Below are 26,674 nucleotides of genomic sequence, written 5' to 3' on the forward strand. Positions count from 1 at the left end.
ACCCCAAAGTTAGCAGAAGGAAAGAAATCATAAAGATCAGATCAGAAATAAATGAAAAAGAAATGAAGGAAACAATAGCAAAGATCAATAAAACTAAAAGCTGGTTCTTTGAGAAGATAACCAAAATTGATAAACCATTAGCCAAACTCATCAAGAAAAAAAGGGAGGGGCTTCCCTGGTGGCGCAGTGGTTGAGAGTCCACCTGCTGATGCAGGGGACGCGGGTTTGTGCCCCGGGCCAGGAAGATCCCACATGCCGCGGAGCGGCTGGGCCTGTGAGTCATGCCGCTGAGCCTGTGCGTCCGGAGCCTGTGCTCCGCAATGGGAGAGGCCACAACAGTGAGAGGCCGGCGTACCGCAAAAGAAAAAAAAAAAAGGGAGAAGACTCAAATCAATAGAATTAGAAATGAAAAAGGAGAAGTAACAACTGACAGTGCACAAATACGAAAGATCATGAGAGATTACTACAAGCAATCTATGCCAATATAATAGACAACCTGAAAGAAATGGACAAATTCTTAGAAATGCACAACCTGCCAAGAGTGAATCAGGAAAAAATAGAAAAAATGAACAGACCAATCACAAGCACTGAAATTGAAACTGTGATTAAAAATCTTCCAAAAAACAAAAGCCCAAGGCCAGATGGCTTCACAGGCGAATTCTATCAAACATTTAGAGAAGAACTAACATCCTTCTCAAACTCTTCGAAAATACAGCAGAGGGAGGAACACTCCCAAACTCATTCTACGAGGCCACCATCACCCTGATACCAAAACCAGACAGGGATGTCACAAAGAAAGAAAACTACAGGCCAATATCACTGATGAACATAGATGCAAAAATCCTCAACAAAATACTAGCAAACAGAATCTAACAGCAAACTAAACGGATCATACACCATGATCAAGTGGGGTTTATTCCAGGAATGCAAGGATTCTTCAATATACACAAATCAATCAACGTGATACACCATATTAACAAATTAAAGGAGAAAAACCATATGGTCATCTCAATAGATGCAGAGACAAAATTCGACAAAATTCAACACCCATTTATGATAAAAACCCTGCAGAAAGTAGGCATAGAGGGAACTTTCCTCAACATAATAAAGGCCATATATGACAAACCCACAGCCAACATCATCCTCAATGCTGAAAAATTGAAAGCATTTCCACTAAGATCAGGAACAAAACAAGGTTGCCCACTCTCACCACTCTTATTCAACATAGTTTTGGAAGTTTTAGCCACAGCAATCAGAGCAGAAAAGGAAATAAAAGGAATCCAAATTGTAAAAGAAGAAGTAAAGCTTTCACTGTTTGCAGGTGACATGATACTATACATAGAGAATCCTAAAGATGCTACCAGAAAACAACTAGAGCTAATCAGTGAATTTGGTAAAGTAGCAGGATACAAAATTAATGCACAGAAATCTCTGGCATTCCTATACACTAATGATGAAAAATCTGAAAGTGAAATCAAGAAAACACTCCCATTTACCATTGCAACAAAAAGAATAAAATATCTAGGAATAAACCTACCTAAGGAGGCAAAAGACCTGTATGCAGAAAATTATAAGACACTGATGAAAGAAATTAAGGATGATACAAATAAATGGAGAGATATACCATGTCCTTGGATTGGAAGAATCAACACTGTGAAAATGACTCTACTACCCAAAGCAATCTACAGATTCAGTGCAATCCCTATCAAACTACCACTGGTATTTTTCACAGAACTGGAACAAAAAATTTCACAATTTGTATGGAAACACAAAAGACCCCGAATAGCCAAAGCAATCTTGAGAACGAAAACGGAGCTGGAGGAATCAGGCTCCCTGACTTCCGACTATACTACAAAGCTGCAGTAATCAAGACAGTATGGTACTGGCACAAAAACAGAAAGATAGATCAATGGAACAAGATAGAAAGCCCAGAGATAAACCCACGCGCATATGGTCACCTTATCTTAGATAAAGGAGGCAGGAATGTACAGTGGAGAAAGGACAGCCTCTTCAATAAGTGGTGCTGGGAAAACTGGACAGGTACATGTAAAAGAATGAGATTAGAACACTCCCTAACACCATACACAAACATAAGCTCAAAATGGATTAAAGAACTAAATGTACGGCCAGAAACTATCAAACTCTTAGAGGAAAACATAGGCAGAACACTCTATGACATAAATCACAGCAAGATCCTTTTTGACCCACCTCCTAGAGAAATGGAAATAAAAACAAAAATAAACAAATGGCACCTAATGAAACTTCAAAGATTTTGCACAGCAAAGAAACCATAAACAAGACCAAAAGACAACCCTCAGAATGGGAGAAAATATTTGCAAATGAAGCAACTGACAGAGGATTAATCTCCAAAATTTATATGCAGCTCAATAACAAAAGAACCAACAACCCAATCCGAAAATGGGCAGAAGACCGAAACAGACATTTCTCCAAAGAAGATATACAGCTTGCCAACAAACACATGAAAGAGTGCTCAACATCATTAATCATTAGAGAAATGCAAATTAAAACTACAATGAGATATCATCTCACACCAGTCAGAATGGCCATCATCAAAAAATCTAGAAACAATAAATGCTGGAGAGGGTGTGGATAAAAGGGAACACTCTTGCACTGCTGGTGGGAATGTGAATTGGTACAGCCACTGTGGAGAACAGTATGGAGGTTCCTTAAAAAACTACAAATAGAACTACCATATGACCCAGCAATCCCACTACTGGGTATATACCCTGAGAAAACCGTAATTCAAAAAGAGTCATGTACCAAAATGTTCACTGCAGCTCTATTTACAACAGCCAAGAGATGGAAACAACCTACGTGTCCATCATCGGATGAATGGATAAATAAGATATGGCACATATATACAACGGAATATTACTGAGCCTTAAAAAGAAACAAAATCGAGTTATTTGTAGTGCGGTGGATGGACTTAGAGTCTGTCATACAGAGCAAAGTAAGTCAAAGAGAAAGACAAGTACCGTATGCTAACACATATATATGGAATCTAAGAAAAAAAATGTCATGAAGAACCTAGGGGTAAGACGGGAATAAAAACATAGACCTACTAGAGAATGGACTTGAGGATATGGGGAGGATATGGGAAGGGTGAGCTGTGACAAAGCGAGAGAGAGGCATGGACATATATCCACTACCAAACGTAAGGTAGATAGCTAGTGGGAAGCAGCCGCATAGCACAGGGAGATCAGCTCGGTGCTTTGTGACCACCTAGAGGAGTAGGATAAGGAGCGTCGGAGGGAGGGAGATGCAAGAGGGAAGAGATATGGGAACATATGTATATGTATAACTGATTCACTTTGTTATAAAGCAGAAACTAACACACCATTGTAAAGCAATTATACTCCAATAAAGATGTAAAAAAAAAAAAATAGTTAATAATTGACAAATATTTGTAAGAAAAGATTTAGATGCTCTTGATATATTCTATATTCTTAATTCAATAAAACATATAAACATATATAAATTCAGTATTGTTAGAGCAGTTACAAATGTGTATAGAAACATAACTTAAGCTAATAAGTAACACAATCACTGGTTGTCACAAGATTCCAAAAATATCAATGAGTAAAATATTCAAAACAGATGAGTCACATCAGACTTTTTGGCGATATAAATAAGCTTAGAAATATATTGGAATATGCTTTCTGATTTCTTAACACTCTTTTTTTTAGAAAAAAGAATCATGAATATACACAAAGATTATTTGCAAAGATGTTCATCACAGCATTGTTTATAACTGATTAAAATGATAGTATATTCACATAATAAAATACTATGCAGCCATTAATATAATTTTGAAGAGGACTATTTTCTAAAGTATGTTCTGCAGAATAGAAATTCCGTGAGATATTAATAGGTATTGGATGAAAAAAAAGGACTCTGTGGTCAAATCAATTTATAAAAAATGAGGATAAACCGTATTAAACAGGTTTTTTAACTGCAGTTCTTCCTAGGCTAATCTGCTTTAAGGTGCTCTAACAAGGGGAGAGTGTATGAATTATCTCTCAAAGTTATCTATCCACAGAACACTTATATTTTCATAGGGTATTTGTGTTCCAAAGACAATATATAGAAAATGCTATGGTAGCATACTACTTAATGACAGGGAAAATGTTCACAATACATTATTACGTTTTCAAAAAGTTACAAAACAATGTTTGACATATATGTTTCTACATGCATATATGCCAAGCAGGTCTAGGATTTCCACTGAATGTGAAAGAATTCTATCAAAAGGCATGAAAAATGATATTGTAAGGGCCCTTCAATAATCAAAACTGCCATCATATGCTATCAGATTTTGGCTCACTAGATTTCTGAACCCACAGAACAGACTGGCTTTCATGTACTCACATTATTATTATAAATCTGTCTAGTCCTGGTCCCAGTAGGAAGGAGAGATATAGCCAAAGTTACCTAAAAACCTTTCAGATTACCTTCATCTCAAGTTTAAAGTAGATCTTTAAATGTATTAGTTTTAAAGGCAATTAATACAGTCGAATTAATATATTTAAATAACTTTGAGCTACTTAGCAAGAAACTTCCTGATGTTGGCCTAATAATTAAAAACACTCTACTGACTTCAAAAACCTAGAAGACAATTTTCCTTTAAGGCTCCATTTAGTCCCAACCACAATGTAACTTTTATTAATGGAAGCTACATAGCAACAATGGTATGAGAGCAAATAAAACCAAAAGGCTCCACTGTTGCCTGAAGCACCTCAATTAATACGCCACAAAAGTTCCTACTACAAATTTAAAGAGATGGCTTTGTGAATTTTATGACAAGTTCACATTTATCCCCATTGATGGGGATAAAGTCTTTTCCAGACTACCCACTGAAAACTCAGGGCTGTGAATTTACTTTAACCAACTTTGTACTGGAGTCATCTCTACCAGTTATTCCTCATTAAGATTCCTTTTACATGGTTGGGGGAAAAAGTCAATGATTCATTCAATAATCACCAACTTCCTGCTGACTTTAAATCACGATTAGCTAAACCCTCTCCATCTACCAGCCCACAGCCATCTATTCTCTTCCATTACAATGAGAGTTGCAGCTGATTTTTTCCAGCTTTTACTTTGTAATATTCCAATTCCATTTACTACTAAATTTTTTCTCACTAACAATATTCTAAATAAATAGCTCCATTCCACATGAGGCATAATTTAAAGATATACTTTGCGTGTCATCTTACCACTCTGCTAGTGAACCCCGAGCATATGGAAGGTTATAAAGACAGTCCTTAACTTGGTTAAGGTTAGGATTTTTGGTTAAATGTAGGATTTTTCAACTTTACGATGGTACAAAAGCTATACACATTCAGTAAAAACTGTACTTCGACTTTTGAATTCTCATCTTTTCCCAGGCTAGTGATATGTGGTCGATACCCTGTGTGATGCCCAGCAGACAGCTACAGCCCCCAGTCAGTCACACGATCACAAGGGTTAACAACCAATACACTTAGAACCATTCTGTACCCATACAACCATTCTGTTTTTCACTTCCACACACTACAGAATTCAATAAACTACATAAGATATTCAACACTTTATTATAAAATACGCTTTGTGTTAGATGATTTTGCCCAGTGGTAGTTCTAAGCACAGTTAAGGTAGGCTAGACTAAGCTATGATGATCAGTAGGTTAGGTGTATTAAATGAATTTTTGACAGGATATTTTCAACTTATGTATTTCAACATAACCATACAGTAAGTCAAGGAAGCTCTGTACGTTAATGATTCAGTACAAGGTAACTGTAATAATTCATATAGAAAAGCTGAAGATAGAAACTCCAGGGAATGAAATTATATCATGTACGTATTATATATTATATAATACAATCTGCTTTTTAAATACCAACACCTCTAAAGATAGAAAGCTTAAAAAACTCACTTGCCTGACTGGCCACAAAGGATAAGAAAATTCTTTCCTTTGGTAACAGAACACAACCTGCAAGGAAATTCTGCTTCTTCTTTTATAATATAGAAGTTATAGTGTAGTTCCCACTCACCCTTAGTCAAAGAATTTTCTCTTTATTATTTAAAGTCAGAAATAGGAGGTTATTTTCTAAACATATCACTTTGAAAAAGCTATTATCATTAATCGTCAGAAGCCCAGTACAAAATCCTAAAGTGTATGTTTATCCCTGACCCGCTACAGGACCTCCACAGGACCTGTTCTATTTCTTCCTATAAAATATTTCTAATCTCTATCTTCCTCACTTTACTTCCAGCATTACTTGGGTCTTAATCAGAGAAGGAAAGAAAATGCAAATATCTGACTGAAATAACTGCTCGCTCTTGCAGAGCTAATTCTAGTTAGTTCATTATTCATTTGTCCATCAATAAACCTTGAGTGAATGCTTATCAGAGGCACAGAGCTGTCCCAAGTGCTGAGGAACAATTAAAGGAACACAAAAGATACGACCTCTCCTCTCAAGAAGCTTACAAACAACCTATTTGGGCATAAAGAAAAAAAAAAGACAAAATAAATAGAAAACAACTGTAAAATGATATAAGAACAAAAATTCAATATACTGGCAGCACTGAGGAAGGAAGGAAGGAAGGAAGAAAGGAAGGAAGGAAGAAGGAAGGGAGGGAGGGAGGGAGGGAGGGAGGGAGGGAGGGAGGAAGGCAGGAAGGAAGGGAGGAAGGAAGGAAATATTTAGTGCTAAATCCAGATTCAACTAAATTTAGTGGATGCCTACTTCATGCCAGGAACTATAATTAGGGTTTTCACTAATAATTCATCCTAAAATAATAGTAGAGCAAAAGCATGGAATCTTGAAAGAAGTTGAGTAAAGGGGAAGATAAAAAGATCTTACTATAAAAGTAGTAATAGAGTTAGACAAGTGTTAATCTCGCCCTATTACATTTTAGCAGTTAATATCTATGGTTGTATGAGTATAATAAAAGAGTATAAAAAGCAAATCAGTGAACATTTTTCTCTTTTTAAAAGTCTGATTGGGAAAAAAAATTATAATTACGTGTGGTGATGGATGTTAAGTAAACTTATTGTGGTAATCATTTCTATATATATATATATATATATATATATATACATACACACACCAAATCATTATGTTATACACCTAAAACGAATACAGTGTTATACATCAATTATATCTCAATTTAAAAAAGATATTGTTGCTGTTTGAACTGTGTCACTCCCAAATTCTTGTGTTAAAGTCCTAACATCTAATACCTCAAAATGTGACCCTACTTGGGAATAGGGTCATTGCAGATGTAATTAGTTAAGATGAGGTCATTAGGGTAAGGCCTTTACCCAGTATGATTGGTGTCCTTATTAAAAGAGGAAATCTGGACACTGACATGGACACAGAGAAAAAAACAGTTCTAAATGGGTAAATTTCATTGGAGAAAAACCGAAAAAAGTAGCTAAAATAAGGTCTATGGATTATTTGTAGATGTCCTTATTACCACAGACAAATAAAAAGTAGAAATACATTGCTCTACGGCTCTCTCAAGTCTCACACATTTAGCTTACATCTAAGGTGGCTAAACTAGATGCTTTTAATTACAAAATTCATATATTATCATTTATTAATATATGTCTTACTTCCCAAGCTCCAAGAAGCTGTATCTTATTTAACTGTGCATTGCCAACAACACTTGGAAAAGTGTTGTAGTGGAACAGCAGTGCACTCTGAAGTAAGAGGATTCAAGTCTCAGCTCTGCAAGTTTATCCTAGCTATTTCACCTTGGACAAATTTATAAAACTCTAAGCTTCAGTATCTTTGTCTAATAAAACTTTCTAGGAGTTCTTAGAGGAGTAAAGGATATGTAATTGAAAACACTTAGCATAGAACATAGCAGATAACCAGTGCTAAAGATATATGAGCTCCTTTTATTGTTTGCATACTGCATACAATAGAATGCAATTACGAGGTTGGAGTTTCAGTCATTTAGAGAATTTTCTGATAGTTATACACTTACCTTGGTTTTCAGGTGGTCTTAGATTTGCTAAAGCAACAATCTGATGCCCAGCAGCAATGCACTGCATCATATTATAACAGCTGTCCTTCCCACCACTAAAAAACAAAGAAAGAAATAGATGAGACAAATATCAGGTTACTGACCATTATCTGACATAGACTCATTATAGAAATAGAACACATTTTTTCAGCTTCTCAGAATATTTGAGGGACTATTTTACATTAGAATGCAAAAAACACATGTAATTTCCATAGCATACACAACTGATCAAACGAATTTGATTATCTTAGGCTGCTACTCACAAGGGCTTATGAAATTATATGCCATTATAACAAAGACTATGCTAAACAAAAAATGGCAACTCTTTGGTTTGTGATAGTGGCTTTGCTTAATATAAAGTGTTTTGCAAATGAAATATGATTTAATTTTACATTTCAGTTAAACTATTATATATACTTCTCAGATGAAATTTTCTATGAGAAAGCAGAAAAAAACATGTTCTGTTCCACTTTAAGAACTCTAACAATGGTCACCATCACCAATTAAAGGATCAAATTAAAGATCTGAGATCCAATCAAATGACAAAGTTTGATGTACTTGCTGGGTTCAAATTCTGTAGAGGTTGAAAGCAAAATGCTGAATTACACTGATAAAGTTAAACAGCAGTACTATCAGTACTTCATCTTTCAGCCATCACTACATATGATGGCAGGACAAGGCCTGAGTCATAAATCTAATAAACAGATTGACAGGAAATTCTAAATTCTGGTACCAAATCTACCTACCTAGCAAATAACTTATTCAAGACCAATAGTCATTCATCTATAACAAGGTTGAATGGCAACCTTTATACTATTTCAGTTTAGTACTCTCTTGCATGTTTCTTCCTTTCTTTTATCTTTGTCTCTCTTCGTTTTATTCCTGTTTCCCTTCATTCTAATCGCTGCTAAAATCTGCAAATGTACCCCCAGATAATGTTTAGACCTATTTATAAGCAAAGAAACCAAGAGACTGATTATCCTAGAAGTTGGACCTTTTGCCTTTTATTTTAGTTCCCAGCATTTGTCAGCCTCTACCATATTCTGATCAGTAACAACTGTCATTCCAGAACTTCTCAAGGGGAGAGAGATTGCAAGGGGCAAAGTGAAGTTACACATCATGCTCTCTCCCCTCAGCTTCTGATGTTTCCCCCAAGTACCTTTTTCACAACTTCTCCTATTGAACCTGTTTTATTTCCCCAGGACAAGATGATTGAATTCTTGAGAATATTTAGAATATTAAAGATTAAAGGGTATACATCCACAACCAGAACTTGTCCTTTTATTTTAAAATATGCTAAGATTTCAAATATGATTTTAAAATAGTATTTCCCAAATTGTGTTCTGTGGAACACTAGTGTCCGACAAATACTCTAAGAACAAAAGGTTTTAAAGGTCAAATTAAGTTTGGAAAATGCTGAGTACCTTACTCACTTCTTAGAACATCACAAAGTACATCAGCATATGTTAGGGAAGACATCCTTCACAAGATCAGAATTTCAGTTCCCAATTCTGGAACTAAGTTACTCAATGTGCTTGGGTTCACATGCTTCATTATAAAATTAGAGAATGGTCTAACTAATCCTCAAGGTGTCATTCAACTGTAAAATTCAATGATGCAATCTTTTGTGTATTAGGAAAATATGCTCTTCATGGTCTAAAGATAATGTAAGAATCTTGGTTTCACTTATTCCCTAGAACACACATACATATCCCATCTCTTAGTGCACACACTAAATATATTTATTGCAAGCAGATTCACTGTATTAAGTTTAAAACCAAATACATTCAAGTGTATATGCATACAAATGTATATATGTATTATGTATGCATTCATATTTGTATGTACATATTATGTTCTGTACTCCTACTTATGTCTTCCAACATTTATACAGATCTTACATTTTAGCAACGATTTTCCAACATTGCCTTTTTTAAAAGTAATTTGCTTTTTTATTATAAAAGTAACATATGCACATTACAGAATATCTAGTGTAATGGATTATACCAATCTTCTTCTCTCCTTCCCTTCAACATTTCTGAGACTTTAGTTAAGTGTCTCACTTTAATGGTTAAACTTTGGTAAACTGCATGTGGATATGAATTACTCATTTCCTGGGCTGCTTTTTGTTCTTACTTATCTAGATCAAATGAAGTCCATAATGTTGGAAGCTTAATCACATTGTTTACAGAAGAAATTCATTGGAAAAAAAAATTATTTTGGCATTATAGTCCAGTATCCTAACAATGGCATTGAAGTAAAAGATGTTATATCGAGTCCTTAATAGGTCATACTATTGTCAGCCAGTATTAATTTCGTAGGTCACTGAACAAAAACTTTCATGAAATCATCAATGGGCTTCGCATGGTTGCCCTCTATTCATCTCACTCTATACAGATCCAAAACTCATCAAACAAATGTTCAAGTAGTCTGAACTCCCTTTTGCATTTTGTTGTTTTTTCCCTTTTGCTTCAGTTTACAGATTGAGTATGGAGACATTTAAGCTGACCAATCTTTGGTCGTCATAGGACTTAATTTAGACACCTAAATACATGATGGGTTATTAGATTTCAAACTCCTTTTGGAATATGGAGTATGTTACCGTAAGGTCACTTTTCTAAAAGCAATCATGAGTGTTCAAAGCAATGGCAACTGGATCTAAGATAAAACAGGATAATTCCATCTCTATCCTTGAGCACCAAAGTAAAACACATCTATGCCATAAACAGTCCAGTCACTAATGGGACGGCAGGCGAGGGAGAGGTGGTCTTTGCGGGAGGGGGCGGGGCTGGTAACAACGTAGGGAACCAGGCAGGGCCGGAGGACCGGCAGAAAGACTGAAGGGAACTACAAAAGAGGATGAAAAATGAGAGAAAAGGGTGGGAGAGACTCAGTAAGTGGCGTCAAGCAGTGCCCCTCAAACTTCACAGCCCATTACAGTTTTTGAGAATCCGACCCCGAGTCGGGTCTGAGTAATTTAAACAGCCCTCGGGCGGTGAGACCCAGACATCAGTAGTTTTAAAGTGAAACCAATCTGAACCCAAGTTTGGGGCCCAGAAGACCAGGGAGGAGGCGACGGAGAGAAAGGAGGAGCGCCAGCCCGGGACCGGGGACCAGCCAGGCCGGGTAGTAGCCCGAAGGCTCCGCCTCTTCCTGCTACCGGGAGGAGCCGCCGAGCCCCCGATACACGGCTTCTGCGGGGACACCGTCAGTTCGGCGGCGGCGGCAGCTCCTGCTACTCAGCAGAAAGGGACTGGAGGCAGGAAGGGAGGAGGAAGGCGGCACCGGGGCGGTTACCTGATCAGAGCCGCGACCCTCATGCTGGGCGCAGTGCGCATGCGTGCGGCGGGCGCGGGCCGACGCCTCCGTGACGTGCGCAGGTCCTCGCCCGGGTGTTCGTTCCGCCGCCTGTCAGGCGACCGGTGCTGCGGCCCCTGCGGCCGCCCACGGGGCACCTGGACGCGGAGTACGCGCCACCTTGGCGCCTAGTCCCTGAGGCACGGAGGTCCCGGCTCGGAAAAGAACGCTGTTTAGGCGCGGCCTAACCACCTAAGTGAGGGCACTGAAGCTGCCTGGGGAAGGGCAAGGCCCGCGTCGCCGCGCTCGGGCTCGGAGCCGTGGATTTGTTTGGGTAGGAGAATGTTCAAAGTCCTTTATGCCGCCCATTGAAACACTTGTGGACATGCAAAGGGAAAACAAGTTGGTCTTTATTTCCTCAGCCAGCCACCCACCCCTTCCCCAGAAAGAGCTGCACCCTTTAGTTTTTTAGCTTTTGTCTCCTCAGTGCTTCCAACTTACCTCTGGGGCCACTCCTAGGACTGCTAGGCTCCCTGTGGTTTGGGCCCTTTGTGTAATAAAGAAGCTTAGAAGCTGATTAAGGCTCATCACCAAAGAGCAGTGTCCTTGCAGAAAGAAAATCTAATTTCTAAATTTATTCACCAAGTATTTATTGAGTACCTTTTATTTACCTGGCGCTGTTTTAGGCTCTTGGGATACGTCCGTGAATAAAACAATCACCTCCTGTGGGAGATTGCCGGGTGTGCTTTGCAAGGATAGAGCGGCAAAATCAAACAAAAAAACCCACCAATCACCTCCCTCCTGGAGTTTACATGGGGGTGGGGAAAGCAGACAGTATACTGCCAAAAGGTTCCATAGCATGTTGAAACATGTTAAGTGCTATGAAAAAGAATAGAGCTTGAGAGGAATCAGGAAGGAGGTTGTTGGCCTGTTGGGAACAGGCCCAACTGGTCCGCGGCCTGTTGGGAACTGGGCTGTACAGCGGGAGGTGAGCAGTGGGTGGGAAAGCCAGCCAGCAGAGCAAAGCTCCATCTGCCACTCCCCTGTTGCTCCCATTACCGCCTGAGCCATCCCCCCACCCCCAATCCGTGGAAAAATTGTCTTCCACAAAAACCAGTCCCTGGTGCCAAAAAGGTTGGGGACCGCTGCTCTAGGCAGAAGAAAAAAACCAGAGCCGAGACCCTAGATGCGTTATGTGTTTGTGGAAAAACAAGTTTGGCCAGTGTGGCTGACACCTCAGAGTAGTGGGAGATGAGGTTCCAGTGATGGAGGGAGGGAGATCATATAGGTGTTATTGATACCAACCGTGGTTCTTGACCTTGCCCAATCAATAGAAGGTGACAAGAGGCCAGACAAGAAATTCAGGCAAGCAGGGAGGAGCAAAAACAGGTAATAGTTTCCCTTGATAACAAGTAACAGATTCCCTTGCTCGCTCCCCGAGGGGGTGGGGGGCAACTGGTTCCTTATATGGGGTGAGGGTAGGGGGGTGTCCAGGGGTTGGCTCGGAGTGGTGGCTTAGGTGGTTTGCCCACCCCTTTGGTGGTGTTGCGTGCAGGAGGCATGCACAGCACCCTGCTTTTGCTCCTGACACCCTGTTTTTGCTCCCAGCTCTTTTTTTGGTCTTTTTGTATCTAGTTTTGTATAATTTGCCCCAACTGAGCATGCACACAGTTATTTTTAGTCCCTTATAGTTTCTTTGTATTTTGTTGCTCAAGGAGCTGTTTGTCCATGTGAAAGTACTGCAGCAAAGTGTACCACATCCCAGGTCCCAGCCTGTCTTATTATTACCAACCCTTTCAAGTTGGGCTCCAGCAAGGGTCCTCCTGCCTGGTTCGTTCAGAAGCAAAGCAAAGCTTTATTCTTTGGTCAAAGAACGGAGAGGTGTGAGTTCTCGCTCTAGAAGACAAGCTCTCCCCAACAGGCCATGGGCAGGGCAGCTTTATGAGGTTCTTGTCAATAGGGTGGGGCACAGTTGTGTTCCTGGGGGCACTTTAGACTTAAGTGTTGGGTGCAGCATTTCTGCACAGGGTATGTTGTCCCCATCTTGAATTGAGGTGTTGTGTGCTAGGGCTTTTGCCCACAGCCCAGGCAATTTGGGCCTGATGAGAGTCTAGTTGGGGAGATAAGACAAGTGCATGAAACAAATATTCACAATACAAGAGGGCATATTTTGAAAGTAACAAGTTATGTAATGCATATGGCAAGAGTTCCATGAGTTGAATCCACAGGAAAAATTCTAGAAAAAAAAACAGGACTTGAATGATGGGCCGAAATGAACAGGAGGAATAGGTAGACCTTACAAACAAAGACAGATAAAGGAATTCAGAGCCTGTCACTCCAAAAATGCCACTTTGGCATATTGATTGAGTTAAGGGCACTTGAGAAATAGCAGGTGCAATAAGGGCATTCTGAACTCCTTTTTATTTCTGAAAGCAGGAGATAAAAGCCCATTGTAAAAGGTGCCTTCTCTGTACTTAAGAGAAAAAAAGATATTCTCATTGCCAGAGATGGGAAATGGGGAATCAAGGCCAAAAGAAATCTGTGCAAACAGAACTTGTCAAAAATATGGATTCTTATCTTCCTTTCGCTTCTCCATATAGTTTAGTTACTTTTCTACAATTACCTCTCTTTGTTCAACCTACTATAAAAGCATGTAGGTTCTGCCATCTTTTGGGGGCTGGTGGGGAGGATCTTCACTCTGTTGTGAAGGCTCCCATGTCCGTGTAAGAAATTTTAGTAAAACTTGTATGTATTTTTTGCCAGTTAATCTGCCATAGGCGAGTTTAATTCTTAGCCAGAGAACCTAAGAGGGTAGAAGAGAATTTTTCCTCCCCTACAGGAATGAGTATGGTGTGTTCAGCAGTAGTGGGCAAACCTGCCTGATAAGTTGTAAGAGTATACAAGAGAGAAGGGAAAATAAGTTGGATGGATAAAATAATGCCAGATTATCCAGTGCCATGGAAAGCCAAAATGAGGAATTTCAACAACAGTATTTTTAAAGAAATGCTTTAATTTACTTTGAAACTAATATACTAATCCTGAACGTAGTAACATACTAATATTGAAACTTCACAAAGGACTTTTAAAAAGACTCACAAGTTAATAAGGAGAACTCATTTTTAAGTAGTCAATCCATTTGTTGATAAGTAATTTGCCCAAACTTCAAGAAAAGTAGGCTTAGCAGGACCCCTATATGCATAGCATTCTACATGGATAGTGTAAAGGTAGCTGCAGCCCAATCAATGTCAACAAGATAACAGATTTTATACCAGCATAGGCTAAAGTAATTCTTTTTATAATATATTGAAATGACTTGCCCAAGATTCGCCTTTCAAAGGCATTGTGAGCTCACTTCCTACAATCTCAAACTGTTATAAATGACTATGTATTCGTTTATAAAGCCAACAAAATAGGTGAATGGAAAATCAGCCTCAAAAAAATCTCAGTTCCTTGCCAGTTTACTTAGGGGAGACTCTTCATAGCCAAATAGTGTTGCTGGTAATAAAAAGTTGCAAGCTGTCACTGAATTCTGCTTCCTTGGCAGCACATCCTAAGGATGTACTGATTGATAAAGATTTAGATAATCAAATCAAAAACCCTATAGGTAGATAGTCCTCAGAGTTCTTGAGAGGATTTATCAATACAACTCAAGCCAGTGCATCTCTCTGAAGTCATGCCATACAGGGAATCATTGGAAGGTTTCCTGGTGAGGATTTAGGAAAAAAGGAATTAAGTGATTATTTGGAAGATTTAAGGGCATCGTTACATGAGTGTCTGATGCATTTATATTAATAATGACAACTCATATGGGCCAGGCACTCTCCTAAGTGTTTTAGGTGCAGTGATGTAACTATCGCAGCAAATATATGAAGTAGGATACATTGTTATTCCCATTTGCAGATGAGAAAACTGAGCACAAAGAAGTTAAATAAGCTGCCTGTTTTAGTCAGTTTGGACTGCTTTAACAAAATACCGTAGTGTAGGTGGCTTAAATAACAGACTTTCTTACAGTTCTGGAGGCTGGGAAGTCTGAGACAGAATGTCAGCATGGTCTGGTTCTGATGAGAGCTCTCTTCCTGGTCTGTGGATGGATGTACCTTCACGTGGTGGAGAGAGCATTTTCTTATAAGAGCACCAATCCCATTCACGAGGGTCCAATGTCATGACTTAATTACCTCCAAAAGACCCCACCTCCAAACAACGTCATATTGGGGATTAGAGCTTTAACATACGAATTTGAGAGTAACTCAAACATTCAGTCTGCAGCACTGCCTTGAATCCTAGACCTAATAAGTGGCAAAATCAAGATTCAAACCCAGGCAGCCTAGCTCTAAAGTCTATGCTCTTAACCACTGTACTATATCTGCAACTGAAAAGGCCAGCTTGTTATTTTGGCAAATATATACTATTTCCAAAATATATTTGGAAGGACATTGCCATCATTCACTTCCTGAATTTCCTTTTTCTATGCTTCCAAGCTGACCAATACTTTTTCTGAAAGACACAATTTTTTTTTTTAATTGGCGTATAGTTGCTTTACAATGTTGTGTTAGTTTCTGCCGTACAGGAAAGTGAATCAGCTTTATGCATACATATATCCCCTCTTTTTTGGATTTCCTTCCCATTTCGGTTACCACAGAGCATTGAGTAGAGTTCCCTGTGCTATACAGTCAGTTCTCATTAGTTATCTATTTTATACATAATGTATATATGTCAATCCCAATCTCCCAATCCATCCCACCTCCTCCCTTCCCTCCTTGGTATTCATACATTTGTTCTCTATGTCTGTGTCTCTATTTCTGCTTTGCAAATAAGTTCATCTATACCACTTTTATAGATTCCATATATATGCATTAATATATGATATTTGTTTTTCTCTTTCTGACTTACTTCACTCTGTATGACAGTCTCTAGGTCCATCCACGTCTCTGCAAATGGCACAATTTTGTTCCTTTCCATTGCATATATGTACTACATCTTCTTCATCCATTCCTCTGTTGATGGACACTTAGGTTGTTTCCATCTCTGGGCTGTTGTAAATAGAGCTGCAATGAATATTTTGGTACATGACTCTTTTTGAATGATAGTTTTCTCAGGGTATATGCCCAGTAGTGGGATTGCTGGGTCGTATGGTAGTTCTATTTGTAGTTTTTTAAGGAACCTCCATACTGTTCTCCACAGTGGCTGTGGAGAACACACAATTTACATTCCCACCAACAGTGCAAGAGGGTACCCTTTTTTCCACACTCTCTCCAGCATTTATTGTTTCTAGATTTTTTGATGATGGCCATTCTGACTGGTGTGAGATGATATCTCATTGTAGTTTTGATTTGCATTTCTCTAATGATTAATGATGTTGAGGATTCTTTCATGTGTTTGTTGGCAGTCTGTATATCTTCTTTGGAGAAATGTCTGTTTCGGTCTTCTGCCCATTTTTGGATTGGGTTGTTTGTTCTTTTGTTATCGAGCTGCATGAGCTGCTTGTAAATCTTGGAGATTAATCCTTTGTCAGTTGCTTCATTTGCAAATATTTTCTCCCATTCTGAGCGTTGTCTTTTGGTCTTGTTTATGGTTTCCTTTGCTATGCAAAAGCTTTGAAGTTTCATTAGGTCCCATTTGTTTATTTTTGTTTTTATTTCCATTTCTCTAGTAGGTGAGTCAAAAAGAATCTTGCTGTGATTTATGTCATAGAGTGTTCTGCCTATGTTTTCCTCTAAGAGTTTGATAGTTTCTGGCCTTACATTTAGTTCTTTAATCCATTTTGAGCTTATTTTTGTCTATGGTGTTAGGGAGTGCTCTAATCTCATTCTTTTACATGTACCTGTCCGGTTTTCCCAGCACCACTTATTGAAGAGGCTGTCCTTTCTCCACTGTACATTCCTGCCTCCTTTATCAAAGATAAGGTGACCATATGTGTGTGGGTTTATCTTTGGGCTTTCTATCCTGTTCCATTGATCTATATTTCTTTTTTTGTGCCAGTACCATACTTCTTGATTACTGCAGCTTTGTAATATAGTCTGAAGTCAGGGAGCCTGATTCCTCCAGCTCCGTTTTTCGTTCTCAAGATTGCTTTGGCTATTCGGGGACTTTTGTGTTTCCATAAAAATTGTGAAACTTTTTGTTCTAGTTCTGTGAAAAATACCACTGGTAGTTTGATAGGGATTGCACTGAATCTGTAGATTGCTTTGGGTAGTAGAGTCATTTTCACAATGTTGATTCTTCCAATCCAAGGACATGGTATATCTCTCCATTTATTTGTATCATCTTTAATTTCTTTCATCAGTGTCTTATAATTTTCTGCGTACAGGTCTTTTGTCTCCTTAGGTAGGTTTATTCCTAGATATTTTATTCTTTTTGTTGCAATGGTAAATGGGAGTGTTTTCTTGATTTCACTTTCAGATTTTTCATCATTAGTGTATAGGAATGCCAGAGATTTCTGTGCATTAATTTTGTATCCTGTTACTTTACCATATTCATTGATTAGCTCTAGTGGTTTTCTGGTAGCATCTTTAGGATTCTCTATGTATAGTATCATGTCATCTGCAAACAGTGAAAGCTTTACTTCTTCTTTTCCGATTTGGATTCCTTTTATTTCCTTTTCTCCTCTGATTGCTGTGGCTAAAACTTCCAAAACTATGTTGAATAAGAGTGGTGAGAGTGGGCAACCTTGTCTTGTTCCTGATCTTAGTGGAAATGCTTTCAGTTTTTCACCATTGAGGACGATGTTGGCTGTGGGTTTGTCATACATGGACTTTATTATGTTGAGGAAATTTCCCTCCATGCCTACTTTCTGCAGCGTTTTTATCATAAATGGGTGTTGAATTTTGTCAAAAGTTTTCTCTGCATGTATTGAGATGATCATATGGTTTTTCTCCTTCAATTTGTTAATATGGTTTATCACATTGATTGATTTGTGTATATTGAAGAATCCTTGCACTCCTGGAATAAACCCCACTTGATCATGGTGTATGATCCTTTTAATGTGCTGTTGGATTCTGTTTGCTAGTATTTTGTTGAGGATTTTTGCATCTATGTTCATCAGTGATATTGGCCTGTAGTTTCTTTTCTTTGGGACATCCTTGTCTGGTTTTGGTATCAAGGTGATGGTGGCCTCATAGAATAAGTTTGGGAGTGTTCCTCCCTCTGCTATATTTTGGAAGTGTTTGAGAAGAATAGGTGTTAGCTCTTCTCTAAATGTTTGACAGAATTCGCCTGTGAAGCCATCTGGTCCTGGGCTTTTCTTTGTTGGAAGATTTTTAATCACAGTTTCATTTTCAGTGCTTGTGATTGGTCTGTTCATATATTCTATGTGTTCTGATTCTTGAAAGGTTGTGCATTTCTAAGAATTTGTCCATTTCTTCCAGGTTGTCCAATTTATTGGTGTAGAGTTGCTTGTAGTAATCTCTCATGATCTTTTGTATTTCTGCAGTGTCAGTTGTTACTTCTCCTTTTTCATTTCTAATTCTATTGATTTGAGTCTTCTCCCTTTTTTTCTTGATGAGTCTGGCTAATGGTTTATCAATTTTGGTTATCTTCTCAAAGAACCAGCTTTTAGTTTTATTGATCTTTGCTATCCTTTCCTTCCGTTCTTTTTCATTTATTTCTGATCTGATTTTTATTATTTCTTTCCTTCTGCTAACTTTGGGGTTTTTTTGTTCTACTTTCTCTAATTGCTTTAGGTGCAAGGTTAGGTTGTTTATTCGAGATGTTTCCTGTTTCTTATGGTAGGATTGTATTGCTATAAACTTCCCTCTTAGAACTGCTTTTGCTGCATCCCATAGATTTTGGGTCATTGTGTCTCGGTTGTCATTTGTTTCTTGGTATTTTTTAATTTCATCTTTGATTTCTTCAGTCATCACTTCGTTATTATGTAGTGTATTGTTTAGCCTCCATGTGTTTGTATTTTTTACAGATCTTTTCCTGTAATTGATATCTAGTCTCATAGCATTGTGGTTGGAAAAGATACTTGATACAATTTCAATTTTCTTAAATTTACCAAGGCTTGATTTGTGACCCAAGATATCTATCCTGGAGAATATTCTATGAGCACTTGAGAAAAATGTGTATTCTGTTGTTTTTGGATGGAATGTCCTATAAATATCAATTAAGTCCATCTTCTTTAAGGTATCACTTAAAGCTTGTGTTTCTTTATTCATTTTCATTTTGGATGATCTGTCCATTGGTGAAAGTGGGGTGTTAAAGTCCCCTACTATGAATGTCTTACTGTCAATTTCCCCTTTTATGGCTGTTAGTATTTGCCTTATGTATTGAGGTGCTCCTATGTTGGGTGCATAAATATTTACAATTATTGTATGTTCTTCTTGGGTCAATCCCTTGATCATTATGTAGTGTCCTTCTTTGTCTCTTGTAATAATCTTTATTTTAAAGTCTATTTTGTCTGATATGAGAATTGCTACTCCAGCTTTCTTTTGGTTTCCATTTGCATGGAATATCTTGTTCCATCCCCTCACGGTGTGTGTATGTGTCTCTAGGTCTGTATGTGTCTCTAGGTCTGAAGTGGGTCTCTTGTAGACAGCAAATATATGGGGCTTGTTTTTTGTATCCATTCAGCCAATCTGTGTCTTTTGGTGGGAGCATTTAGTCCATTTACATTTAAAGTAATTATCGATATGTATGTTCCTTTTCCCATTTTCTTAATTGTTTGGGGTTCGTTATTGTAGGTCTTTTCCTTCTTTTGTGTTTCTTGCCTAGAGAAGTTCCTTTAGCATTTGTTGTAAAGCTGGTTTGGTGGTGCTGAACTGTCTCAGCTTTTGCTTGTCTGTAAAGGTTTTAATTTCTCCATCAAATCTGAATGAGATCCTTGCTGGGTAGAGTAATCTTGGTTGCAGGTTTTTCTCCTTCATCACTTTAAATATGTCCTGCCAGTCCCTTCTGGCTTGCAGAGTTTCTGCTGAAAGATCAGCTGTTAACTTTATGGGGATTCCCTTGTGTGTTATTTGTTGTTTTTCCATTGTTACTTTTAATATTTTTTCTTTGTATTTAATTTTTGACAGTTTGATTAATATGTGTCTTGGTGTGTTTCACCTTGGATTTATCCTGTATCGGACTCTCTGTGCTTCCTGGACTTGATTAACTATTTCCTTTCCCATATTAGGGAAGTTTTCAACTATAATCTCTTCAAATATTTTCTCAGTCCTTTTCTTTTTCTCTTCTTCTTCTGGAACCCCTATAATTCGAATGTTGGTGCATTTAATGTTGTCCCAGAGGTCTCTGAGACTGTCCTCAGTTCTTTTCATTCTTTTTTCTTTATTCTGCTCTGCAGTAATTATTTCCACTATGTTATCTTCCAGGTCACTTATCCGTTCTTCTGCCTCAGTTATTCTGCTATTGATCCCATCTAGAGTATTTTTAATATCATTTATTGTGTTGTTCATCATTGCTGGTTTTGTCTTTAGTTCTTCCAGGTCCTTGTTAAATGTTTCTTGCATTTTCTCTATTCTATTTCCAAGATTTTGGATCATCTTTACTATCATTATTTTGAATTCTTTTTCAGGTAGACTGCCTATTTCCTCTTCATTTGTTAGGTCTGGTGGGTTTTTATCTTGCTCTTTCATCTGCTGTGTGTTTTTCTGTCTTCTCATTTTGCTTATCTTACTGTGTTTGGGGTCTCCTTTTTGCAGGCTGCAGGTTCGTAGTTCCCGTTGTTTTTGGTGTCTGTCCCCAGTGGCTAAGGTTGGTTCAGTGGGTTGTGTAGGCTCCTGGTGGAGGGGACTAGTGCCTGTGTTCTGGTGGATGAGGCTGGATCTTGTCTTTCTGGTGGGCAGGTTCATGTCTGGGGGTGTGTTTTGGGGTGTCTGTGGACTTATGATTTTAGGCAGCCTCTCTGCTAATGGGTGGGGTTGTGTTCCTGTCTTGCTAGTTGTTTGGCCTAGAATGTCCAGTACTGTAGCTTGCTGGTTGTTGAGTGGAGCTGGGAGCTGGTGTTGGGATGGAGATCTCTGGGAGAATTTTGCCGTTTGATATTATTTGGATCTGGAGCTCTTGTGGACCAGTGTCCTGAAGTTGTGTCTCCCACCTCAGAGGCACAACACTGACTCCTGGCTGCAGCACCAAGAGCCTGTCATCCACACGGCTCAGAATAAAAGGGAGAAAAAGTAGAAAGAAAAAAATAGAAAGAAAGAATTAGTAGAAGTAGAAAGCAAGAAAGAAAGAAAGAAAGAAAGGAAGGGAGGGAGGGAGGAAGGAGGGAAGAAAGGAGGGAAGGAAGGAAAAAAGAAAGAAAGAAAGAAGATAAAGTAAAATAAAATAACATAAGATAAATATAATAAAGTTATTAAAATAAAAAAATAATTACTAAGGAAAAATGAAAAAGTGAAAAAAAACCCCAAAAAAATGGATGGATAGAACCCTAGGACAAATGGTGGAAGCAAAGCTATACAGACAAAATCTCACACAGAAGCATACACATACACACTCAGAAAAAGAGGAAAAGGGGAAAAATCATAAATATTGCTCTCAAAGTCCACCTCCTCAATTTGGGATGATTCGTTGTCTATTCATGTATTCCACAGATGCAGGGTACATCAAGTTGTTTGCGGATCTTTAATCCGCTGCTTCTGAGGCTGCTGGGAGAGATTTCCCTTTCTCTTCTTTGTTCTCACAGCTCCCAGGAGCTCAGCTTTGGATTTGGCCCCGCCTCTGCATGTAGGTTGCCAAAGGGCGTCTGTTCTTCGCTCAGACAGCACGGGGTTAAATAAAGGAGCTGCTGATTCGGGGGCTCTGGCTCACTCAGGCCGAGGGGAGGGAGGGGCACAGAGTGCGGGGCGAGTGTGCAGCGGCAGAGGCCGGTGTGACAGCGTGACATTGCACCAGCCTGAGGCGTGCCTTGCGTTCTTCCGGGGGAGTTGTTCCTGTATCCCGGGACCCTGGCAGTGGCGGGCTGCACAGGCTCCCCGGAAGGGGGGTGTGGGTAGTGACCTGTACTCACACACAGGCTTCTTGGTGGTGGCAGCAGCAGCCTTAGCATCTCATGCCCGTCTCTGGGGTCCGCGCTTTTAGCCATGGCTCGCGCCCGTCTCTGGAGCTCCTTTAAGCAGCGCTCTTAATCCCCTCTCCTCGTGCAGCAGGAAACAAAGAGGGAAGAAAAAGTCTCTTGCCTCTTTGTAAGGTCCAGACTTTTCCCCGGACTCCCTCCCGGCTAGCCGTGGTGCACTAACCCCCTGCAGGCTGTGTTCATGCCGCCAACCCCAGTCCTCTCCCGGCGCGCCTATCGAAGCCCGAGCCTCAACTCCCAGACCTGCCCGCCCCGGCGGGTGAGCAGACAAGCCTCTCATGCTGATGAGTGCCGGTCAGCCCTGATCCTCTGTGCGGGAATCTCTCTGCTTTGCCCTCCGCACCCCTATTGCTGTGCTCTTCTCCACGGCTCTGAAGCTTTCCCCCTCCACCACCCGCAGTCTCCGTCTGCGAAGGGGCTTCCTAGTGTGTGGAAACCTTTCCTCCTTCACAGCTCCCTCCCACTAGTGCAGGTCCGTCCCTATCCTTTTGTCTCTGTTTATTCTTTTTTCTTTTGCCCTACCCAGGTTCGTGGGGAGTTTCTTGCCTTTTGGGAGGTCTGAGGTCTTCTGCCAGTGTTCAGTAGTTGTTCCGTACGAGTTGTTCCACATGTAGATGTATTTCTGGTGTATCTGTGGGGAGGAAGGTGATTTCCACATCTTACTCTTCCGCCATTTTCCCAGAAGCCCGGCACGCCGTCCCCATGACTGTCGTGGCTTCGGCTGCGGGGGCCCCTCCAGACCCGGAAGCCTCAGTGAGGCCGACCTCCCCTCGGGCTACGGGGCAGTTCCGTGACGGCGGAGGGAAGAGACCCCAAGCCGGGAGTTCCAGCTCTGCAGAAACCTGTTTGTAGATTGTTTTGATGATGGCCATTCTGACCAGTGTGAGGTGATACCTCATTGTAGTTTTGATTTGCCTTTCTCAAATTAGTGATGTTGAGCATCTTTTCATGTGTTCGTTGGCCATCTGTATGTCTTCTTTGGAGAAATGTCTATTTAGGCCTTCTGCCCATCTTTTGATTGGGTTGTTTGTTTTTTTGATATTGAGCTGCATGAGCTGTTTGTATATTTTGGAGACTAATCCCTTTTCAGTTGCTTCATTTGCAAATATTTTTTTCCCATTCTGAGGGTTGTCTTTTCATCTTGTTTATGGTTTCCTTTGCTGTGCAAAAGTTTTTAAGTTTAATTAGGTCCCATTTGTTTGTTTTTGTTTTTATTTCATTACTCTAGGAGGTGGGTCAGAAAAGATCTTGCTGTGATTTATGTCAAAGAGTGTTCTTCCTATGTTTTCCTCTAAGAGTTTTATAGTGTCTGGTCTTACATTTAGGTCTCTAATCCATTTTGAGTTTACTTTTGTGTATGGTGTTAGGGAGTGTTCTAATTTCATTCTTTCACACATAGCTGTCCAGTTTTTCCACTTATTGAAGAGACTGTCTTTTCTCCGTTGTATATTCTTGCCTCCTTTGTCATAGATTAGGTGACTATAGATGCATGAGTTTTTCTCTGGGCTTCCTATCCTGTTCCATTGATCTATATTTCTGTGTTTGTGCCAGTACCATACTGTTTTGATTACTGTAGCTTTGTAGTATAGTCTGAAGTCAGGGAGCCTGGTTCCCCCATCTCCGTTTTTCTTTCTCAAGATTGCTTTGGCTATTCGGGGTCTTTTGTGTTTCCATACAAATTGTAAAATTTTTTGTTCTGATTCTGTGAAAAATGCCATTGTAATTTGATAAGGATTGTATTGAATCTGTAGATTGCTTTGGGTAGTAGAGTCATTTTCACAATGTTGATTCTTCCAATCGAAGAACGTGGTATATCTCTCCATCTGTTTGTGTCATCTTTGATTACTTTAATCAGTATCTTATAGTTTTCTGAGTACAGGTCTTTTGCTTCTTTAGGTAGGGTAATTCCTAGGTATTTTATTCTTTTTGTTGCAGTGGTAAATGGGATTGTTTCCTTAATTTCTCTTTCTGATCTTTCATTGTTAGTGTATAGGTATGCAAGAAATTTCTGTGATCAATTTTGTATCCTGCAAATTTACCAAATTCATTGATGAGCTCTAGTAGTTTTCTGGTGGCATGTTTAGGATTTTCTATGTATAGTATCATGTCATCTGCAAACAGTGACAGTTTTACTTCTTCTTTTCCAATTTGGATTCCTTTTATTTATTTTTCTTCTCTGATTGCCGTGGCTAGTGCTTCCAAAACTATGTTGAATAATAGTGGCAAGAGTGGACATCATTGTCTCGTTCCTGTTCTTAGAGGAAATGCTTTCAGTTTTTCACCATTGAGAATGATGCTGGCTGTGGGTTTCTCATATATGGCCTTTGTTATGTTGAGGTAGGTTTCCTCTATGTCCACTTTCCGGAGAGTTTTCATATAAATGGGTGTTGAGTTTTGTCAAAAGCTTTTTCTGCATTTATTGAGAAGATCAGATGGTTTTTATTCTTCAGTTTGTTAACATGGTGTATCACATTGATTGATTTGCAGATATGGAAAAATCCTTGCATTCCTGAGATAAACCCCACTTGGTCGTGGTGTATGAGCCTGTTAATGTGTTGTTGGATTCTGTTTGCTAGTATTTTGTTGAGGATTTTAGTGTCTATGTTCATCAGTGATATCAGTCTGTAATTTTCTTTTTCCGTGATATCTTTGTCTGGTTTTTTATCAGGGTGATGGTGGCCTCGTAAAATGAGCTTGGGAGTGTTCCTCCCTCTGCAATTTTTTGGAAGAGTTTGAGAAGGATAGGTGTTAGGTTTTCTCTAAATGTTTGATAGAATTCGCCTGTGAGGCCGTCTGGTCCTGGACTTTTCTTTGTTTGAAATTTTTTTTTTTTTTTGCGGTATGCGGTCCTCTCACTGTTGTGGCCTCTCCCGTTTGGGAGCACAGGCTCCGGACACGCAGGCTCAGCGGCCATGTCCCACGGGCCCAGCCGCTCTGCGGCATGTGGGATCCTCCCCGGCCGGGGCACGAACCCGTGTACCCCACACCAGCAGGCGGACTCTCAACCACTGCACCACCAGGGAAGCCCTGTTGGAAAATCTTTAATCACAGTTTCAATTTCATTACTTGTTATTGATCTGTTCATATGTTTTATTTCTTCCTGGTTCAGTCTTAGAAGGTTGTACCTTTCTAAGAATTTGTCCATTTCTTCCAGGTTGTGCATTTTATTGGCATATAGTTGCTTGTAGTAGTCTCTTATGATCTTTTGTATTTATGTGGTGTCAGTTGTAACTTCTCCTTTTTCATTGCTAATTTTATCGATTTGAGTCCTCTCCCTTTTTTTCTTGATGTGTCTGGCTAAAGATATATCAATTTTGTTTATCTTCTCAAAGAACCAGCTTTCAGTTTCATTGATGTTTGCTATTGTTTGAAAGACACAAATTGTATTACAGGAATTAATATATTGCATGAGGTCATGGGTAAGCATTAAAGGCCTGAGACTCATTCTGTCTCGTTTAGATATCTTTTTTCTTTATTCCATAATGGAGAATGGCAAATTCAGAAGCTATGGGAGCCAGTCAGATAACATAGATGAGTGCAGTAGGTTGGTATAAGAAAATTTGGAATGGTGAAGACTGTGGCAAACCACTACTCACTCATCACTTTGCTGTAGCTGCCCTGTGCAAATGTGAACCAGTGTTACCAGGTCTTCCAGTTTTCCAAGAGATGATAGAAATCTCCATTTTAGTTAACTCCTTTTTTCAGTGTTGGAAACTAATTTTAAAAGTTTTAATCACTATGCACAGCAAATAAAACTTATCTGCTTATCATTAATTTTTTAATTTAACTTTAGAGAATAATCTTTATTCCTTTACTGAACTAGTATTTATTGATGGCCTATTATATGTTTATTTATCAAAATTTTAAATGTTTACATGGCTACAGAAATATTTTGCCCTTGTATATGTGCAAAAATGTATAAGAATGTCCACTGCGGCAAAATGGAAATCTCATCAGGACAGGGACTTTTAAATTATTATATATTTATATATAATATTATTTATTATATTTATTAATATTATTATTTATTATTCATTTATTGAACAGTCCTTGTATATAGTAGGTACTTACTATATATTTATTCACATACATATATATGTAATTAACCTAAATTTCATCAACAGAACTAGTTAAATAAATTATGGTACCTCCACACAGTGAAATAATATGTAACAGTTAAAGAAAAATGAAAAATTATTTAGGACATATTTTCAAGAGTAAAAAGCAAGTTGCATAAGATATTTTCATTTATATCAAAGGAAAATTAAGCATATATATGCATAAATATATAAGTAAATATTAAAGGCTCTACAAAGTTATATACTAAAC

The 26,674-nt window shown here is 38.9% G+C and overlaps 1 protein-coding gene across 1 annotated transcript in view; it reads right to left on the reverse strand.

The window, feature by feature from the left end:
• DPH6 (diphthamine biosynthesis 6) overlaps nt 1-11,378 on the reverse strand; it is a 179,223-nt gene extending 167,845 nt beyond the window's left edge. The window contains exons 1-2 of the mRNA XM_082681668.1: nt 11,332-11,378; nt 7,996-8,090 (exon numbers count right to left, since the gene is read on the reverse strand). Coding sequence (XP_082537794.1) covers nt 7,996-8,090; nt 11,332-11,372 — 136 coding nt within the window. The 5' untranslated portion in view covers nt 11,373-11,378. The remainder of the gene's footprint in view (nt 1-7,995; nt 8,091-11,331) is intronic.
• Nucleotides 11,379-26,674: the final 15,296 nt, after the last annotated feature.

This window comes from Grampus griseus (genome assembly GCF_964374135.1).
Source record: "Grampus griseus genome assembly, chromosome: 2".
Taxonomy (NCBI): domain Eukaryota; kingdom Metazoa; phylum Chordata; class Mammalia; order Artiodactyla; family Delphinidae; genus Grampus; species Grampus griseus.